Source organism: Alosa pseudoharengus, unplaced genomic scaffold (assembly GCF_046254945.1).
Source record: "Alosa pseudoharengus isolate Yale_2024_CS ecotype anadromous, Long Island Sound unplaced genomic scaffold, YU_APseudo_1.1 YU_APseudo_1.1_scf_12, whole genome shotgun sequence".
Taxonomy (NCBI): domain Eukaryota; kingdom Metazoa; phylum Chordata; class Actinopteri; order Clupeiformes; family Clupeidae; genus Alosa; species Alosa pseudoharengus.
In genome coordinates this window covers 20,487,689-20,510,067 of record NW_027468587.1, presented here as the reverse complement: position 1 = coordinate 20,510,067, position 22,379 = coordinate 20,487,689, and the positions used below count along the sequence as shown (strand labels likewise).

Genomic DNA, 22,379 nt, shown 5'->3' with positions numbered 1-22,379 from the left:
CCCTCCCTCCCTCCCTTTCCCTTACACCAGGGATGAGCGGAGGGCGAAAAAAAAAAAAAAAAAAAAACCTGAGCTGTCTCACACACAAACCATCTCATCTTTCAAACGCATCAAAGATTTCAGCAATGCCAAAGATTTCAGCAATGCCATCCCTGCACACCAGTAGCCATTTTTCTTTGTCTGCCATCTCTTTCCTCTCTACATCTCTCTTTCTCTCTCACTTTCTCTCTCCCTCCCTCTATCTGGCTTCCATTATATTCTTCCCTCTACTTCATCCCTCCCTCTCCTTCTCCCACCCTTCATCTCTCTCTCTCTCTATCTCTCTCTCCCTCTCTCTCTCTGTTTTGGCAGCTGCCCAGAGGTGTGTGGAGTTGTAGTATGACTCTCCTCCTGCTTTGCTTTGTATCTTGGCCAGATCCAACTACACACCACTTTTCTCCTCTTTCTCTTTAGGAAAGCATGGCATAGGATAAACAGATCTCTCATTCCTTTCTCTCACTCTCCCTCTCTTTCGTCATTTTTCTCACCATCACCATCATCTGTCACACTGTTATTCTTTGTACCTCTCTAAAACTCTATCCCTCTCCAACTATCTTCATGTCCCTCTCTCTCTGTACTCTTCAAAGGTTTCTCTAAGCTTACATTTCAGTCCTCTCTCTCTCTCTCTCTCTCTCTCTCTCTCTCTCTCTCTCTCTCTCTCTCTCTCTCTCTCTCTCTCTCTCTCTCTCTCTCTCTCTCTCTCTCTCTCTCTCTCTCTCTCTCTCTCTCTCTCTCTCTCTCTCTCTCTCTCTCTCTCTCTCTCTCTCTCTCTCTCTCTCTCTCTCTGGCAGTAGCTGTGCAGTCATAAGGATGGTGAGGATCTGAATTAGGGGCTAGAGGGCTGGCATGCTCATTAGTTCTCAAGTTTGTGGGGAGTGCAACCTGCAGAGGGCTGGGATAGGAGCGTGAGCGCGCCGTGGCCGCAGCAAAGGATTGTGGGAGATCTCACAGCATCAGCATAACAATAGCGCATCTAGGCCTGCCGCGAGATTGCGGAAAAGCCACTCAGAGAGCCAGCATGAGCTGCAGCTCAGCAGCCAAGCTGCTCCTTCCCAGAAACCTAAAAAGCATGTGGGTTGTTCAAAGACACGTTCAGAAAAGCCCATTATTTTACAGTCTACTGTCTTCCAATCACTGTTATTTTCTTTTCTTGAATAGGCACCACAATTGTCAAGCATTTGTGGCTGTTTAAAATGTTGGGAACAAGAGAAACACTCTAAATAAAGTCACTGAAATTAATGTACATTTCCACCCCAAAAATAACATCCAAGTCTGGGACAGAGAGCTCTGGGGCCCCCTGAAGAGGTGCAAAATACATGCACCAGCGCGCGCCGCGCGCACACACATACACACGCGCACACGCACACGTGTACTCAAATACACACACCCAGTACACACACACACACACACACACACACACACACACACACACACACACACACACACACACACACACACACACACACACACACACACACACACACACACACACACACACACACACAGAGTCTCTGCCCCTGGACAAGGCCAATTGCTGTGAGCTAAGCCATGATCTTCTGCTGTGACCTCCGCTAAGTGGACGCTGACACAAAACGATGTGCCCCCTCAGCAAACGACCCCAGCAGCCAAGGTCACACCCACAGCCAACAAACCAGTTCTGTCCAAAGCAGAGGGCCAACAGGTAAATCATTCATCAAAGCTGGGTTTGGTCTCTCGAACGCAACCAGTCCCTGACGATGAGGAGTCTCATACATCGCCTGACTCCATAGGAGATTAGGGCTCGATCTTCCACAACCTTCTGTTGCATGTTCTCACCTAGTACTACAGATCATAAAGTAATTTAAGAAGTATCATAAATTACTAAAAGAATGTGTTTGAGTGGCCTACTGGCTTCATGACTTCATGTGGATGCAGCATTTGGGAGAATGATGCACTAATGGTATACCTGGCCTCTATTGATAGATACTAGGAGATACAGAGATATACTAGGAAATAGGTAGCTCTTGAAAAACTGATTTTGCTATTTGGAATCTGGACTAGTAGCATTGCAGTGCCTATCTGGGAATGAGATGGAACAATGGGTTATCTATCTGAGGTCATTAGCTCTCTGTGACCCAAGGCTAGCCATTGTTATTTACTAAAACGAAAGCACTAGATCCATCAACCTGACTATCTATCCATACATTTATCTGTTCATCTATCCACCTGGTCATCTATCTTTCTTTCTCTCTCTGAAGGAAAATCAAAGCCCTCAGTCCTAGGGCTGAACTAGGGGACCTGCTGCTGTAATCATCACAACCCTGATTCCACCTGATTCAGACTCTCAGCGTCTGCTATTACAGGGGCCAGCAGCTAATTGCACCTTTCTGCTCTTTCCTTTTCTCTCTCTCTGTCTTTCTCTCTCTCTCTCTCTCTCTCTCTCTCTGTATGTGATGTCTACTGGGTCCATGGTCCCCGCAGAGCCAATCTCCTCCCCAGCACCGTGTAACAGGACCCCTGGCATCCTATGGAGGAAGTACCTGCGTCCGCCTCCCCACGTACGCACAATACTAACCCCCCCCCCCCAGGCCATAGCCCATGCTGAGGGCCTACAATATCACCACCAACCCCTCCCCCCCTTCTGCTACCTCCCAGCCGTCCTCTTGACTCCCATGGAAAGGCAATCTGGTCCTTGTAACTCTATCCAGCTGACAGGGAAAAGCTGCTCTCTCCAAGAGCATGCCACTGCAGGAGGCTGCCCTGCAGCTACTGGCCCTAGCTCTAACCCAGAGAGAGGGAGAGAGAGAGAGAGAGAGAGAGAGAGAGAGAGAAAGAGAGACTGAAAAAGACAAAGAGAGAGAAGGAGTGTGTGTGAGAGAGAAAGGCTGCAAGAGTGGAAGATTGAAAGAAAAAAAAGAAAAGATAAAGAAAAGAGGAGGAATAAGCTGAAAGCTACTAATAAAAAAATGAACAAGGGAGAAAGGGGGGGGGGGGTAAGGAGCAACAAATCAGGTATGAATATGAATGCATAAATGAAAGTGACCTAACCCCGTTTCTTTTCCCTTTCTGCTTGTTCTCATTCATCCCCCTCACGGCCCCCCTACCCCCACTCTCCATCATCACTCCACTACGCTGCAGGGACGCGGCCCTCTCTGCTTACACAACAACTCTGCACCTATAGCGTGTTGCCCTGGCCCGAGGCCCGAGGCATGAAGGTGAAGCAGAGCACCGGGCTGGAGAGGATCCGGCACTGACTCGCTCGCTCGCTCGCTCCCGCACTCACAGCTACAGGAACAGGATGGGACTCCAAACACTCCACAGAGAGTAACACAGCAGGGCGCAGTGCAGGAGGGAACCGGCTGCTTTCTAAGTCCCCGCAGCAGCAGAGAGGAGAGAGAGAGAGAGAGAGAGAGAGAGAGAGAGAGAGAGAGAGAGAGAGAGAGAAAGAAGTCTCTGAGGCAGAAAGGACTACAAAGTCCCCCCCCCACACACACACACACACACACACACACACACACATACACAGGCGCACACACCCACACCTACCCCCACCCCAACACACACACACCCATCAGCACTTGACATTTGCTCCTCTTTCACTGAGTAGAGAGAAACATTACACAGGAGCTGTTGTAAAGCTGGTGAATGTTTGTCTCTTCCCCATAGCATTAACACCAGCAGCGTGTGTGTATGTGTGGGTGGGGGCGGTGGGGGGGATGTGTGTGTGAGTGTGTGTGATGTGTGTGTGTGTGTGTTTGTGCATGTGTGTGTGTTTAGGGGGGTGGAAGGTGCCTCCAGGTGGCCCTGCTTCAGGCAGCCTCAACTCCACCGATGGGAAATGTAGCCCCTGCACACCTGGTCCCAGATCAAACGAGGAGGGAGAGAGGTTACGGACGATCACCCCGGACAGCTGTGTTGCTATTTTTACCCTCATTTCCTATTCAGGCTCCCAATTTAGAAGATGTACAATGTATAATTTTCCACTGCCTGGTAATGCCACTGAGGCCTGCGCATGAGAACAAATTGAATTTACTGTCATCGTAAACCAGGCACCTGTTAATTTTCTTTTCAATTCTCAATCTTGTAGCCTCCGTTTAAAAGGACGCTGTCAGACGCTTTAAATAGAATGATGCACGTCTTGTTTAAAGATCACAGCTGTTATGTTTACTTGATTTCTTTTAATAAATGAGTAAACAAGCTTTGGGGACATACAAGCTGAAATGTCCTTTTTGTCAGAGCCAAATCTGACGAGCTGACAGGGCAAGATTATGTCATTATACTGGCCAAATGCTGTGGATGCTGGCCAAGGTTGGGAGTTCATTGAGAGCGACGAGCCTGACCCTAATCTTCACTGGGCTGCCAGCGTCCACATTAAAAGCCTGAACTGAATAGATGACAAACACACATGCACACACACACACACACACACACACACTAATACACACGCACATACACATACACATACACATACAAACATAACCACCGAGACTACTCAAACTCACACACAGACAACACAACCACCAAGGGTGCACAAGCAGACACACACACACAGACACACACACACACAAGAGGCATTGGTTTGTATACTCATCAAGGGACTTGCGAGCATGCCATCAAAGCCCTGCCATGCGGCTTTCCATTTGTTTCGGCGCTTTTGAAACCTCCCTCTCTGCGTCCATTCTTTTCACATGCAAGGACACCCCCCACCCTCCCCCATGCCCCCAACCCCTACAGCTGAGGCTACTGCCTCTATAAACACACACACACACACACACACACACACACACACACACACACACACACACACACACACACACACGCTACCTGTCACACTGTCACACAGACTATTGAATTCACATGAAATCTTTATGCTCGTTAAGGGGGCTATTTTCTGTAAGTGGTTGCCAGGTGTAATTACGATTTTGCAATCACACCCCCCCCCAAACCCTTTTGTGTGTGTTAGACATCGTCACAGACAAAGAAGGCTCCTGACACTTCTCACTGCGTGTCTGCCACGCGACAGGAAGGTGTGTGTGAGAGTCATGCACAGCTGGGTGCTGCCGTACACTCTTTGTTCGCTGTCGCCCGCCATTGCTGTTCGCTCTGGTGCACCCCAAGTGCCACGCCTACACAAAGCCACGGGAACCACACACGCGATGCCACCTCTCATAAATAAAGAAGGAGAAAATGTCAGACAGAACAGATATGGACTTACAAACTTCCTCTTCAAAACTTCCTCTTCACACACATGGCTCACAAGTGCCAAGTAAATAAGTGCACAAGACCGCTGCTGCAAGCATGCAAAAAGTGGGCATCCTTTTTAGCGATCTGTGCATTTGTGTTACCACGGCAACAAGTGCCTCGAAAGCTACACTGGTCGCTTAGGTAGAGCTTCACCTGAATGGCGCAGTTTTTGATAAAGAATAGAAAACTCGGACAGGAAAAAAGCCACAATCCCAGCAACACAGACAGTTAGCAGACAGGCCCCCAAGCACTAGCCACAACAACACCAAGCAACAAGTTTGACAAGCTAGAACTGCTCCTTTCCCAAAGACATCGAGACACTGTGCTGGCCTTAAAGTTCAAAGCCTTAAATATGCGCTTGTGTTCTGTGACAGTCATGAGGCGACGGCGGAGGTTTGCGGGCACTGCGCTCTGGCCAGCCGGCGCTCTACGCACAGCAGGAATGTCTGGAGAGAGAGCAGCTGATCACTGCTATGTGATCATGGGACCGCCAGGGGCCAACCCCTCTCTGCATGCATCAACAAAACCACATTTGACCCACGACCACAGAAATCAACATGAATGTGGGACACAGAAAGCACCCTTTTATAGCCTGGCTGTTATCAATCGACACATGTTTTATTCCATTTCGACTTGGTGGGAGTGAGACAAGCTGCATTCAGCCATCTCAGTCAATAACAAACGCGGACAATTTACACTCGTGCAAAAGCCAGCTGGGTTTATCGTCTGCATCAGAATCTGAACAGAGCACAAAAAGGCCATTTCCTCGTATAAAGTATCACCCTAAGTGCCCAATGAGGCAGGATAACTGCAAAGGCCAAAAAAAGCCGCACTATCTGATGAATAAAACAAACTCCTCAAAAGACCCCTTTCCCTTTGCGAGCTGGGAACAGCCAACCTCTTCAAATCAGCAGAAGAAAATCAGTCTCCGCTAGCCAGACTGGGCTTTCACTAATAGCCCCCGCTTGAACATTTGGCCTTATTTGTGAGGCATTATGTCAGCACTTGGCTCCTCGTCTGTTACATTAGGTCCCAGAGTTTTGACGCAATCAACTGGTCGCATATACGCCACGGTCCCCTGGCTGCGGAGATCTCTCTGGAGACACGGCGAGTACAATGAGCCACATCCGGCCACCGCCAGGACAGTTAAACAGGAAAACAAGGACGCCTTCAACCGCCACTGAGGGTATGCTGCCCCACAGGGAAAGCCACCCCACAGGCCCCTCATCATTTATCACTTCTCCAGTTTGGCCCTCGGCCACATAGATTGTTGCCATCTTTCCCAGAGTGATACATGTAGAAGGCCCAGGGGCTTTGCTATCATTGCCACTCAAATGTGAATATGCAGGACTGCAGGTCTAAAATAGACAATTTTAAAAAAGAGGGACATATGCTCTGTATGAATGGAGATGGACTGAACCGCCACCATGAGCAACGGCAAGCACAGAGGGACACAAGGGGCTTCCAGAAACAGTGAGACAGTGAAGTTCAGTCTGCAGAAGTGACACAGAAGCATTTTCAGTGACAGGATGAGACTCACGTAACAAGTTTTGGAGGATAGATAGCATAACAAATAAGCACGTATCCTTTCAAGCTCAAACAGTAGGCCTATTCAAACACATCTGTACATGAATGCTTTCAAGACATCATTAATTTCCTGACAGTCAATGAATGTACAAAAACAGATTCATACAGTCTTTTTGTTTTCCAGTAGTACACAACCATTCATTCACACGGCTGTAGGGGAGTCACAGCTCCTTTTTGAACTCAAAGCACTTTAAGCCTGGTCTAGTGTCAGAGATGTTGACACAAAACATTGATCAGGGTGAAAGAGACATGCATCATCTTTTTGTGTCTTTCCAACTTTCAAAGTCCAGTTGAGTCAGGACAATAGGATAATAACAACAAAATAAGAGTACAGGGAAATTCCATGCAAAGGTCATCCTTACCATGGAAAAAAAAAGTTGTGCATACGCAAATAGAACTGTTGTTAAAATCTTCATTTAGGTCTATATTTTATTGTTTGTAACTGATCTGATTGAATTTGATGGAGAATGACACTCTTTTTACATCATAAATATGGTATGCAACCATACAGAAACAACATATTTCACATGGTAATATTATACATATTTCAAAAGTGGATAAATGGGTGTGAATGTTCAAACAAATTGTGTCATTTGACAAATTCCAGATTGACAAGGGAATGGTAGAGTAATGTCTATGCTCAGCTTGCCTTTAAAAGCACAACTCCTTACATTTGTAAGGCTTTTGTTTTTAAGTCAGCAAGTTCCATGGCCATGTCACATCCATAACGTTTTATAGGAAAAGTTTATGCTACACATACAGTGTTGATGCGACAATGTCCATAGTGTCTTTTCAAAGCTGATTTATATCAATGTAAAGTGTGATGACCAAATTGTGCCCCTTTCTTATTTTTAAAACCTTTAATGGTGCGTTATGGATGTGACGTTATGGATGTTACATAATGTGAATTTACAAGACTGGGGACTTTATTATACCTCAAAGCCGATAAAACGTCTGTTCTGGTGGCATGTCAGTTTCAACGCATTTCAACTTGTTTACAATTGACATTTCAAAGATTATTAGGTTGATCAAAACCACAGGGAGGCCTTGCCTAACCATTAGCAAAACAAACATAATATTAAAATACCTCTAGTGATTAGCCTATAGCCATAGCCTATTTTCAAGTGGCCTAATAACGAAAATCTGAGCGATTATCTTCCTGTAACTGTCATACTAATGTTGTACAGTAACTGGATTATCGTGTTAGCTGGTGAAGATGGCTGACTTTGCAGCTGGAGTTAACATAGCAATCTCCTTCTGTTGCAGATCTGTTCAGCCTGCCGTTCACGTCTGCTTAACACAGTTTAATTTTAAATGTGACGCGATATGACAGCATTTGAAGTGTCAGGTCCTCTGTAGCTAATAGTACCTAGATGTACCGCATAGCGGTACAAAATATGACCGCCTCTCAGTCCTGCATATTCTCTTCGCAAAAATAAATTACGCTTGTCAATTTGTCTCCATCTCCTACTCCTGCAACTCATGTGCATGTAAATGTGTGCATATGTGAGTTTGCTTTTGTTTATAAGAGTGTGTGTGTGTGTGTGTGTGTGTGTCTGTGTGTCTGTGTGTGCATGTGCGTATGCGTTCCTGTGTGTGTGTGATTATGTGTGTGTGTGTGTGTGTGCGTGTGTGTTTGCATGCCCACATGCGTGCCTATGTGTGTGTGTTTATGTATCTGCATTCATGTGGGTGGGTGTTTGTGCATGTGTGTGTGTGCTTGCCTGTCTGTATGTGTTTATGTGTGTGTGTGTGCTTGCCTGTCTGTATATGTGCGACTGTGCGTGCATGCGTGTGTGTGTGTGCGCGCATGTGCGTGTGTGTGCATGTGCGTGTGTGCAAGTGCGCGTGCATGTACTTTATGTGTGCAAATCACAAATGAGTGGGTATGGGTTAGGTTCATGCGGGCTCTTGAGACTAACATATAAATACCATAAATATAAATATTGGGTGCAACGGTTCAGGTAGGGCTAGTTATTTAGGGGAGTGGCCACCAAGTTTCATGTTCTCTGGTGTTTCAGTAACCCGGGAATCACTGACCAAAATTGATGACAGTTTATATTTTAAATGACTTGTTGTCCTGATTCTTCCTGTGGATCTTAGTGGGCACTGAGGAAGCAATAATTTCATCGCTAGTTTTTCATGATTACTATTTCAATTGTTTCATATCAAAATTCACTACTTAATTATGTGTTTTATGTAGTTTGTCGAGGACTGGTTCAGACACGTCACATCCATAACGTGAAACCGTCACATCCATAACGCCAGTTTTTCCTACATAATGCATTACGAAAATGACGCATAGTTTCAAAAACACACCGTGTTCATTCAAGTCTCCTTCATGGTACATATATCATAGTTTCGGCAGTTTCCTTCAAAATTCACAGAGTTTGTAGAAAACCTGTAATCTCTCACAAAAGTGTGTCCATTTCATGTCACATCCATAACGCTGATAAAATGCCTTGTATTCTTAGGATGAAATTGATTAAATGAAATTTGAGGATTTCTCAGTATTCAGATGACAGAGGTTGCATTAAAAGTTATGCAAATTAATTCACTGATACTAATTTTGCCCCCACTCTAAGGCATTTTGTTTACCAATATGAGTCCAATTGTCACATCCATAACGCTGGAACTGCCCTACAATAACACCCAACATTTCTCTCATCTCACGAGATGCCTCAAAGTCCACACAAAGAGCCACAAATACTCCTCCACTTCTCATTCACTGTGCTTATTAGCCCTGGGAAATGATGTGTGGGTATAGAAATGCAATCTGTTCTATTCTTTTGGCTGCAGTCATTCAGTTGTCAAAGGTGATACTACAGGATGTTTCATTAGACATCACAAAACAAATAAGTTTGAGTCTAAGCTTATATTGAATGTTTAATTACCATGCCATATTGCAGCAATGAGAAGATCACACGGATTTCCACTAAGCTCCTACCCTGGAAATCCAGAGTTAAAGAGAGCTAAGAGAGAGAGAGAGAGCTAAATTTGAATTTGCTCAGCAAGTGACTCTGGTGACGAGTAATGATGCTCAATAGCTATGCTCATGAAACCGAGCTGCACCAATCACATGACATAGGCGGGCCAGAGGCAAGCTAAACAGATGACGACAGCGCTGCAACGTCGAAGTCCGGAAACATTGGTCGTAGTGTTATCCAATTGCGTCGACGTCCAGAATCGGTCAGTAAAAATTGGTCGTAGTAGTGTTATCCAATTGCGTGCAGTGATATTTTCAAATGCATGCTTTGTGCCGCCCCTCGAGTTGGGCCATTTTCATTACTCGTAGCCAGACCCTTAATCTTTCGATTGGGTCTGGTCCTCCAGGCTACTAAGCTCCTGCAGGTCGCAACTCAGGCTCTAATCATTTTACAGCTATTGTACAGCCTATTACGTTGGTAAGGTAAATATGCACTGATTGCCCTGTGTGATAGTGTCACTGAGTGCACATCAGTTCTGTCCAGTCGAGGCAGAAAGGATGGTGCAAGAGATACAATCAAAGTTACATTTTCAAATCCATCTATTCAAATTTGTAGTGCAAATCTTCACAGGGGAATATTCTAACAGTAAACTTAGACTGAATGCACTCTTTATTTAGTCAAAATAATCCTACATTCAGACATTCATTTCACTACTGAGAATTCTATTCCACGCTGTCTTAAATTTTGTTCAGCGGAAATAAAATGACTTGGGCCAACCACAATCTGTACCATCACTAATAGAACACATAGGGGAATACTTTGCCTCATAACCTACAAGAAGGTGACATCTGTGTTGATCTAACCAGAGCTGACAGCCAGCTTGTTAGGATCCCATTTCTGCTGTCAGCGAGCAGGGTGCTCTCACTGACTTCGGATCTCATCCACTTGACTGAGTCCAGATTTCCTTCCTACTGTATACCAGCCATAAGTTTTCTCCAGCCTTGTGTCAACTCAGCTAGCAGGAAAATCAAGCCTCGACTGGAATCCTCCGACATCTCTGACGAGTTCTGTGCCCTTTCCTGAGGAGCTTGCGTTAAACCTGGGGGGCTTGGGCTGCTCCTGAGTTCCATGTATGACAGAGATTGTATGTATGTGTGTGGGGGTGGTTGTGTGTGTGTGTGTGTGTGTGTGTGTGTGTGTGTGTGGGGCGGGGGGGGGGGGGGGCATGGATGCATGTGTGTGTGGAGTGTGACAGAGTAAGAGAAAAAGAGAAAAACAATGTGTGTGTGTGTGTCTGTGTGTGTGTCTGTGTGTGTGTGTGTGTGTGTGTGTGTACACACAACAGGCTGTAGGAGATATTGAAGAGGGAATGTGATGACAAGGGTGTCATAGGTAAATGCTAAACTTCCTGACTTCCCTCTGTTGTGACCTGTCACTGTCACAAACTTCCAGCGCATCACATCATGAATATGTTTAACAGGCTCCTTACCTCTTTGACTTTCTCCCGACGCTCTAGGGTTTGCGGGTCACTCGGCTTGCCATTATCCTTCCCCAGTGGCGCTTTGAGTAGACACTGTTTGAATGTCTCGAAGTCGAAGATATCCTTGTTTTGACCTTTCTGGGTTGACGTGGTCACTCTCTCTCCCCCCGTTACAGATTCCCGAGCCCTGCCGACGGGTTCTGTCTTTGTCCTAGTTGGGTTCCATTCCTCGGGTGGTTTATTTCCTACGGATCTCTCCACGGTACGTGCTTCATGGGTAACAGACTGCTTACGGCTCAGTATTTTGAGTTTCGTAGTGCTGTCACCCTTTGCCGTCTGCTCCCGTGGCATCTTTTTTGAATGCTCCCTGACATCATTTTCTGAGCCAACCGTCACCGCTTGGTTGTCTGACTTGGGTAGGAAAATCCGCTTCAAACGGACGGAATCGGGTAAGAAGAATAGGGCCCCGAAACATAGAGTTACCAACCCAGACAAAAAGAGAAGAAACACGAATTTCTGAGAAAGGCGCAGACCCATGCCCGATGCCGACACACCGGGTAACTTTCGGAACACCATTTGAAATCCGTAAAATCCCTTTAGATGGTGCACTTTGAAAATGTGGGCAATGACGATATCAAACACTAACACTATTCACTGGGAAACATTAAAAGTTGACGCGATGTTGCAAACACTCACCCTCGCGTGTGTCCTCTGTCAAGCAGAGAGCGCACTGACAGGAGCCTTATCCTGATCAATTGAATTTACATGGGCAAGGGTTACGTCAACAATTTTGCAAGCATGTGTGCCAATAGTTGCATCTCAAATGGTGTCACAGTCAAACCACTGTTGGCTAATTTGCACAGGAAAAGTGTACTGCCTTCTCTGAAGAATGTACCTATAGGCTGCCAACCTGAATGGATATATAATCAGACATCTTCAGAACAATACGGCAGCCACATTCAGATATGCATTTACAGTATGTCATTGGGTGAGTTCAAAGGTATTTTGAATCCAGCTATTTTCACATGCATTTGTCATACAAAGTTTATCTCCACTTCTTTGTGAGCAGGCAGATAAATTTCACCAAAGACAACGCGCTATGAGCTGTGCCAAAACTGCAACATCATAATCGGTAGCTTCGTCCTCTGTCCCCTTCATATGCACGAACACACGGAGATAATAGTGATCTGTCTTCTGCATGGAACACACTTAAAGAAAACATCAGGGTTGTTATCCTACGACAGGCAAATGACAGCAACGAGTATTTGAACAATCCAAGTCAATCGTGTAGCCTAAACTACGGTCCGGGTTTCCTTCTCCGATGTAAATACCACATAGGCTACCAAATAACTCAGCCAGCGGAATTGAAGTTCATGCTCGGTGAATGTACCATGTTCAGGCTCCCAAATATCACATCACCAGAATATAGGTTGATAATTTAGTCTCGGAGTGATGAAATCCTGAAATAGCCTACGCGGTATGTGCTTGCTGCTGTCTGTCCTATCGCTCGTACCTCTCGTTCTGTGCTCAATCAGCAGAGGCGTCTGAGGAAAAATATCGCAATCGGTGAAAGGAATACTGTTGAGAAAATCAAGTGGGCTGGTCTGTCTCTTGATGGATCCCTCGAACAGCTTATCAAAAATACCGTTCAATGTTACGATCCCATGCACCAAAAAGACGTGGAAAGCCCCCAGTCAGTTGAACGCCGTTTTCTGGGCGGTCTGTTATGCTGCTGCAAGCGTGTTTGATGATCACTCTTACGGGGGAGTGGGTCTCTCCGATGAAATACAGCCGCGCCAGATTATCTCAGTAAATGTGTATCGATGTATCCATCGTGTGGCGTGTCAGGGTACATCTTTCTGGTCCGAGGGAGAAACCACTGTAGCCTACTTTGCGCAACCTAAACGAAAACCACAAATGCGCAAATTTAAACCACCAACATTCTTGTTAGGATAATCTACTGCAATGGTCATTGAATAGCCTAGTGATTGTTGCTTCCCAGTTCACTATGATTGTCATTGAAAAGACAATTGATATGGAGTAGCCTACGCCTAATGATCAAACTTTGTTTCACCAAATCTGTACTAGGCTTAGTACTTAGTGTCCCGATATACATAATTAATAATCACCCTGACAGCCTGCAGTCTCAGGTTGACCATGGTCAAGCATCAGATCAGGAAAGAGAAAGGATGCACTAAGGCTAGCCTAATGTTTTATCTACTAAAGATACACGTGGTTTATTTTCAGGTCTGACCATCAAAAATACAAAGAAACTTTCACGGCTGAATGTGGTTGAGTAGTAGCCTGCTACTCCTAATCTATATTCAGAAAAACTCAGTTAGCTGTGTCAAGAACTAGGCTACAGTTTATAGCCCTACTCTCCTTATTAATTTGTGAAGACATCCTGTTTGGCAAAGCATTGCAAGGGAGATAGATAAACCTTGAGATCTGTGTGGGCCAACATGGGACAGGGTCAAGTCAGTTAAGCTAACATAGGCCTAGGCTAGGCCTATCATGGTTGTATGTATGTAGGCAATGTATACGATTAATTTATAATTAATGTATTGATTAACTATTGATTAGGCTAATCAATGAGTTGTTTGGTCTATAAAATGTCAGAAAATGGTGGATTTTCTTTTACCTATAGTCCAAGATTACATCCTCAGATGCATTGATTTGTCCACGCCAAAGATAGGCTATTCACTTTACTGTCATTGATCAGTAAGTAACCGGACAAATATCAACTTTAAGAAGCTGGAATCAGAGATTTCTTCCTGAAAAATGCACAAATCAATTACCAAAATAGTTGGCCATGCATTTGATGGTTGAAAACTAACAGATTAGTTAAATGTTGCAGTTCTAGGTTTCATACTGCACAACCTCTACAACCCCACATTTTCATACTCACTGTAATGGAACAATTAGGGGAGATTTCACTGAGCAAATGATTGTTCAGCTGGTCTCTTAATGTAATGTTGTCTGTCAGGCAACCACTTCTCATTACTTTGGAGTATGCTGGACATTTTTCTCTCTTATGCCTAGACTTCACGTCAAGAAAAAAAGACATCGCCCTATCTACCTCCTTACCTACCTACTTACTCTACTTAATATCTCAGCACTTGGTCCACAAGTTAAATATTTAGAGAAATTGATGTCAAGGGTTGTCCATGTATAGTTATTCTTAAGTAATGCAACCCGTCAAAATATATTTTATTAATATTGTTTGTAACAATTTGATGAAGTATTGCAAGCTCTTGGTGTCTGTGAAAACGTGAGCTGCAAGCCTTTTATTTGCTCTGCTCATATTGACAGGGATGAGGGAAAGGGTGAAATTTAGTGGCCATGCTGTGAAACAAAGTGAGATGAATGGTGCTAATTACTCTGACTCCAAACATTAGCCAAAGATCCTGGCACAGCATAAAAATGGAGTTTAAGGGAAGAAAGTGGGGAAGAGAGAGCGACCAGCACAGCAGAAAATCTCCTCCATCTCTCTCTCTCTCCTTTTCTCTCTCTCTTTCTTTCTTTGTTTCCTTCTTTCCCACTCTTTCCACGCAAAGGTCAGCATTGTTCCAAAACTTGGCCAATGAAAGAGAGGAGCAAAAGTGCTTCCTTCACAAAATGGCGTTTTTAATGAGCTTTCTTTTTTTGGAGGGTGGGGTTTGGAGGTTTGGGTTAAGGTAAAAGTCAGCACCCTTGCATGCACTCTTATCCTGTTTTGAACGTTTGCTACATTCCTGTTTCACAATGTCATCCGCTTAAATGTGCTTACCATGCTGACAGAATTGCAGCGTCAGTTCACTGTAGTTCACAGAGCAGGCCTGTGACAGTGCCTTCAGTGGATATTCTGCCCCCTATAGTCAACATAATTAAATATTAAAAAAAAAACAGTGGTTTTACCACATTCTGCATGAACAAATATAATGATTACCATGATGGACCATGTCATCTAAACACATTTAGGAGCGTGTTTTGAATAAATGTGCCAAGGGATTACAAAAACCACAATCCCATTATTTGTTTGTTTCAAAGGCCTTGGTCCTTACTAACAGTTTATTTTCTAATATATACAGAATAATTTGATTCTTTAACATTTTTAAGCGTATAGCTGCATAAAAAGAAAAGCATAGATCATGCAATTATACAGCATTTGTGTGAAATGTGTCACATGGACATGTTAATGTTGATGTCTCACATGCAGCTCAGATGTAGTTTTGAGTATGCTAATTAGGGCAATTTTCAGCAAGCACCACTAAGATATGCACCATGACAAAGGTCCCTGGCGGGGGATGCATAACTGATGAGAACATAAACTGATGTACATAATCATTATGTTGATGAATTGTAAGATATTGTAATGGTCCAGAGAGTGTACCTGATGAGCAGTTATTTCAGTCATCCACATCACATTCGTCCCACTGTAATTAACTCACATCGGGGGATGTGCTCATAGAGAGAAGGCATAAAAGACGAAGTGTAAATGTGGTTTATTCACACATACACTGAGTGTATCTGAGTACAGGGTTCCCTGACCCTGACAGCTCCTTCAGCCATAAAGGACACATCCACGTGAGTGAGCAGTGAGGGTTCTTAGTGTTTTGGATTTGGATTTACACCACCCCACCCCACCAGATGACCTCATCTATGTTTTTCTATTCCTCCTAAGAGCGCCAGAGGGGGATTTTGGCAAAGGAATGGGCTAAAGCAAGAGTAATAAGAATGAATCGGAGGGCTCATATACTAGTTCTGTGTAAACAAAATGCCATGGAGTGTTCACCTTCGAACAGATCGCAGCCTGTAGTGCTAGTTTTGTGTGAAAAACAAGCGCAAAACAAGTAATCACATCCAAGATATAGCGGTGTATGTCCAGAGTTTATTGCTGTTTCTATTTCACCTTTCTCTTACCCTTTCTTTTATGTAGAAGGGGGTCACTTGCGCTTCAGGCTGGTTGGTGCTCATGGAACAGACTAACATTTCAACGCCCATGCGTCTTCTTCAGAGTCAAAAACCAGACTCTGAAGAAGATGCATGGGCGTTGAAACGTTAGTCGGTTTGCACTAGGCTAATCACTTGTGTGCTCCGGTCCTACTCCTTGGTTCTAGTTAGACCTTGGCTTTCCTTTCTTTTATGTCTTCTGTGGAGCATCAACTGGCCTTAACCAGTGAATTTGTGATTGTGTATATCGGAGATTCACCACCACTGATGCCTAACACACATTAGCACTTTCATTAACCACGTAAAGTGTTGTTCTGTAGGCTTAGGCTACATTACATAATGATGAATTTAAGGTTATTCAGTCTGTTGATGAAGCAGTAAAACAACTCTGAAGTGGCTTCACCCTCAAGGCAAAAGACTAACATAAAAAGCATGCTTGAGGCATTGCAAGTGCATTTTCGTTTTTGGTTAAGGAAAATAACTTTAATGCATTCCTTTAATAAATAGATAATGTAGTAAGTCCCAGAACATCACACATAAAGTAGAACATTCCTGTCAACTCCTGTCAATTCCGATACTATATCCTAGGCTCCCATTAACTTTTCCTCACCCCAGTAACACCCCCTCCCCTCCCCAACATCAGGGGTATGACTTTAGCTCCCCCATAACCTCCCCTTCACCACAAACACAGACTCTATTTGTACTCCATGTATTGACAACAAAAACAGCATAATTAAACAATAATGACATAAAAGTTACTGTTATGTGTTTCTGTTGTTGTATTCATGTTATCTTCACATATGTATATGATGTTCTGTATTCATCATCATCATCATCATTTTAACCTCTTCTTCCTCATGTCAAACACCTAGTGAATCAAGACAGAATGAACTCCATCAGACATTGACACGTATTAGACAGTAAGTGGTTTCTGTAGGAAAAGGACCGGTTTCCCAATAACGATGGATACAGGACCGGTTTCCCAATAACGATGGATACACGCTCTTACGAGGGTTTTCTACGATTTATCTTAAAACGTTCTAAAGAGGGACTTTACGACCTTACGATAAGCTTAGATACGTAAGCTTACGATGCTTTCGGGAAACCACACCCAGGTTAGTGCATGCTTACTTTTAAAGGTGCAGTCAGCGATTGTACACAATTTCAAAACCATAACCTTTTTTGTCACTTTCATCACCTCTCCTCCTGTCGCAGTCACCTCCTCATGATCTTCTAGATGCCCATTCCGTGAGTAGTAAAAAACACTGGTCTTTGTAGGCAGCCCAGGCTCCAAAAACTGGAAACAAACAAAATGGGGGCAGCCTGTCCTCCCATCAAAAACGAAACCCTGTGTGGAATTTCTCTGGGAATAGAAGAGAGGGGTGAGCTACCTCTCTGGTGTGTTTCATTTGGGCCTTGGTTAATGTATACAGTTTTGGACAAAAGTGTCTGCTATAAACATAAACAAACGAGACTTCCTGTGCAATCACTGACTGCACCATTAAGCTTCCTCCTTGATACCTCATATGGACACACTGGTCACCATATAGTCACGTAATCTATAATAAATTCAGCATAACTTATTTTCAGAATATTATATAATTTCAAGAAAGATTTTTTTGTTTAGTGCTTTCCTGTATAAAAGATACAGTATCAGAGGAGGGGAAATAAATGTCTACTTTATGACATGCATCACACATACAGCCACAAATCAGAAAATGTTGGGACGTTGTGTAAAATGCAAATAAAAACAGAATGTGGTCATATCCAAGTCTCCAAAACCCATATTTAGCAGCAAAAAGGACATAGACAACCTGTCAAATGTAGAAAATGAAAATTTGGACTATTTCATGAAAAATATATGTTAATTTTGAATTTGATGCCAGCAACATGTTTAAAAAAAAGTTGGGACAGTTTACCTCTGTGCTGCTTCACCTCTTCATTTAACAAAATTCTGTAAATGTTTAGGAACTAAGGAGACCAGTTGCTAGAGTTTTAAGAATGAAATGTTGTCCCATTACTCACCGATATAGGATTTCAGTTGCACAACAGTATATTCTAGTCATGTTTTTCATTCCATGATGCACCTAACTTGACAAGTCTGGACAGGCCACTTTAGCACCTGGACTTTTCCTCTACGGAGAACTACTGTTTAAATATGTGCAGAATTCATTTTGGCATTGTTTTCCTGAAATAGTCAAGGTCTTCCCTGGAAAGACATTGCCTGGATAGCAGTATATGTTGCTCGAAAACTGTACACATCATTCAGAATTGATTATGCTTTGCCAGATGTGCAAGATGCCCATGCTATAGGCACTAATGCACCTCCACACCATCATAGATGTTGGGTTTTAAACTGAGCACTAAAACAAGTTGGATAGGTTGGACTTGGATAGGCCCTCTCGTCGTTAACCCAGAAGATTTTCAAAAAGAATGGCAAATTTTAATTGGTCTAAACACAGGACATTTTTCCATGTTACCAAGCTCAGGCCCATACGACGATGGTATTTTCTGTATCATGTCTTAATACAATTTTGGCTGTTACAATTTTGGCTGCAGTTTTTGAATTGAGCATCAAACTGTGCACATATGGTTATCAGAGTTTTTCCTGAGCCCATACAATGACAGTTCTGGAAACAGGTCTGGTTTTGTGATGCAGTGCCATCTGAGGTCCAAAAGACCACGGCCATCCAATATTGTTTTTTAGATCTTTTCCTTGTTTGCAAAGATTTCTCTGGATTCTCTGAATGTTTTAATAATATTGTGTCCTACATGATGAACTCCCCAAATACTTCACAATTTAATGTTAAGAAGCATTAAAATTACATTGTTTCATCAATTAAAAAATGTCATTTGTAAACACAGGTTTACACGCAGTGATGAATACCCTAAGAGACCCTGCCTCTCTGGGATGCTCTTTTTCATACCCAATCATGTTGCCAGTTACCCTAATTAGTTGTGAAACATTCCTCCTTTTGTTTTTTTACACAACTTTCCCAGCATTTTGTTACCCCGTCCCAATTTTTTTTGAAACATTTTGCTGGTATCAAATTCAAAATTAACATATATTTTCCATGAAATAGTCAAATTTGTAATTTTCAACATTTGATATGTTGTATGTCTCCTTTTGGCAACTAAATATGAGGTAAAGAGATTTGCAGATAATCAGATTCGGTTTTTATTTACATTTTACACAAAGTCCCAACTTTTTCTGATTTGGGGTTGTACAACCACACATACAATAACTAAACAAGACACCAGAAGACCAGAGGTATTAAAAAGAGATAGATTCACAATACATTCTGTAGGTACACTATTTACTTGTTCTTGCCATCCCGTGAAAATAGGCTTGCGCGGATTTCTTTTGACATTTTGAGCCTACAGTATACCAGGGGAAATATTGATCCCCAGAGAGTACACAGTTTTGCCTTTGAATAGGGTGCAGAGATGTCACTCTACTGGAAATAATATGAATACAACGAGGCTCATGTGTAAACGAGTGCGCCAGAGAAACATCAGAGGTCATTCCACACACAATTTTAATGTTTCGCTTGAGTGGATGCTGAAGCACAGCAATAGTCATGACTACTACAGCTATAAGAGCCTAAACTGCAAGGAAAGGTTTCAGTGGAGATGATCATGCTTTTCTAAAAAATTCAACCTTTACTGCACAGCCACTAAGCTGCACTTCTCATGTGAAAACTCTGTGTCGTTGCCAAGTAAGCTCACCATCAACTGATATAACTGAAGATCAGTGTCAGATCTCTTCCATTCTCGAGATATGTAAAATACCAGTTCCGCAGTTCACTAAATTGCAGTTCACAGTAATCACAGAATATTCACAACAAAAACATTGTCTTCTTCCATCTCTCCCAAATATAGTGCTCTAGTGTAATGTTTATCTTACGTCTTAGTTCAATTTGCATCTCTAGGGACTCATTTGTTTACTTGTTTTGATTTGACTGTCAAGGAATTATCTCAAATGGAAGACTACTGTTGATGCTTTTCTGTCCTGAACATCTGTTTGGCTGTTCTCATGCTTTGTTGCCTTTTCAAAAACTATCAGCCCAACTATAAAGGGCCAAATGAGCTTGGGTTAAACTAATGGGATGCATTACTAAAAATGCCATTAGGCAAATGGTTTTTGATTGGAGTGTTGCATTTCACTCCCTTTCAAGTATGCCTGTTTGCAGGCTGTGCAGATATTTTTAATATAGTGAATAACTCAAACACAGTGGCTATCAAAGGCATCGGAAGAATACCGTAGAAACAGAAGGAAAGAAATCTTTTCCACATTTGATGCTGGGATAATAAAGATAAGGAGTCCTCATAGCTATAGGAGGAAACATCTGCTGTATTTTTTCTTTTGCTTATGCAGTCATATTTTCTGCTTACCCTGACAGATAATTTCACCAAAACCCTGTGCCTAACAGGAAAGCAGTGTGTTTGTGCACTGCCTGTGACCTTTTTTTTAATACACCCCCTGTCAAAATGTAAATGGCTCTCTTCATATTTGGTTTGCTTTTCTTGATAAAGTAGTGTCTACTAGCTGCATACATGAATAAAAATCAGTTATCAAACAATACCTTGACACCATACTGAATAAAACAGCATTTGTGTCTGCCACTCAATAAAGTCATTTCTTTGCTCAAATAAAGGTATGTTCCTTGGGGTATGCCTCCATTGTAAAGCAGAAACACCAGTATCAGCATCAGAATCAGACATCTAATTAAGACAGGGAATGTATGTATGCATAATGCTGACACTGCTCAAGACCTGGTACAGCAGAGTTGCTGTATTGCAGTTTGTGTGGAAGAGCCTCGTTGAGGGAGGGGGGGGGGGGGGCATTGTCACAACAGTCATTTGGAGTCATCATCGCCTGGCGGATTCAGCCATGGGAGTAAACAGAAGTTATAATAATCAACTGAAACGCACACACACACACACACACAAAGACAGATACACACACACACACTCAGAGGCACTCAGTGAAAGCCCAGAGCGCCTGACATTATTGGAAGAACATGAAAGACAGAGAGGAGTCAATATGCTGGCACTGTAGAGGCAGAAAACTTTAGCAACAAATTGTGTGTGTGTGTGTGTGAATGTGTATGGTTTGGGAAGAGTACTTGAGATATAATCCTGCTGGCAGATCCCCAGAAAAGAAACTACCATTACAACAAATAATGATTTAATATGAGTGAACTTGAGTAACCATGTACACATAAATTAGAAGACAGGTCCTCTCAGGTGAAGACAGGTGATTCTGGCACACTGGTTGACCAATAAGCAACAAAACACTGTTATCCCCCTCAATGAAACACCTTGTCTGTGTCACCTTTACCCCCTAATAGATAAAGATGTATGACTAAGATGCTTACTGGGGGGAGATGTGCCAAAGAGACACAAGGGGGCACTACTATCACTCGGGAGCCACAGAAGCACTTGAATTTCTCCTGGGGATCAATAAAGTATCTATCTATCTATCTATCTATCTATCTATCTATCAGAACTCTGGAAAGCTTGTCGTTGCCCCTCAGGGTTTCACAGTTCTTCTGGGGGCTTTCTGACTCCAAAATTAGAACATGATCTTTCTGTCTATTTGCATAAACCCTTAATATTCCTCAAGAGAACATTCTTCTAGCTAAATGGTCTGCGTCATAGGCCAGAAGAATTATGTACTTCAACCAACTGAAGACTATATACAGTAACTGACTCTTTTCCAGAACAGGAAAACTGTTTACCAGTGGGAGACAGCATTTTATTTAGGTGAGACACTTTTGTTCTGACTTTCCCCAAATCTCTTGAAGCAACCACAGCTTGTCCTCACCCTGACGTCCACTGATCCTCAGTGGAGACAAAAACACAGAGAACCTGGCTTTAAAATGAAGTCTGATATATCAAAATTGATTATGTTTGTTTAGACACCCACATGCTCCACATCTCAAAACAATCAAGGGAACGCAGGCGGCGCACAGAGCTAAAATGGATTGACTGCATTCATCTCACCTCAGCGTCATTTTCGTTTTTCCTCTGCTCACGGGTAGGCAACCTGACAAGTCCAATGAGTCACGGTAATTTAACTGCTGCGGAATAGGAATAAGCACACACAGCCAAATGCGCAGCAATTCTCAGTCTAGACCTCGTCTGCATATCGCACACTCCCTGTGCCAATTGGTCACGCATGGAAA

At 43.2% G+C, this 22,379-nt stretch overlaps 1 protein-coding gene across 2 annotated transcripts in view; it reads right to left on the bottom strand.

The window, feature by feature from the left end:
• Nucleotides 1-12,991, bottom strand: part of LOC143119152 (mannosyl-oligosaccharide 1,2-alpha-mannosidase IA) — a 198,983-nt gene extending 185,992 nt beyond the window's left edge. Inside the window, exon 1 of one of the 2 annotated variants that reach the window (XM_076280442.1) lies at nucleotides 11,266-12,991. In XM_076280442.1, the coding sequence (XP_076136557.1) occupies nucleotides 11,266-11,832 (567 nt within the window). In that variant the 5' untranslated portion in view covers nucleotides 11,833-12,991. The remainder of the gene's footprint in view (nucleotides 1-11,265) is intronic. The other variant, XM_076280443.1, reaches the window with a different exon arrangement.
• Nucleotides 12,992-22,379: the final 9,388 nt, after the last annotated feature.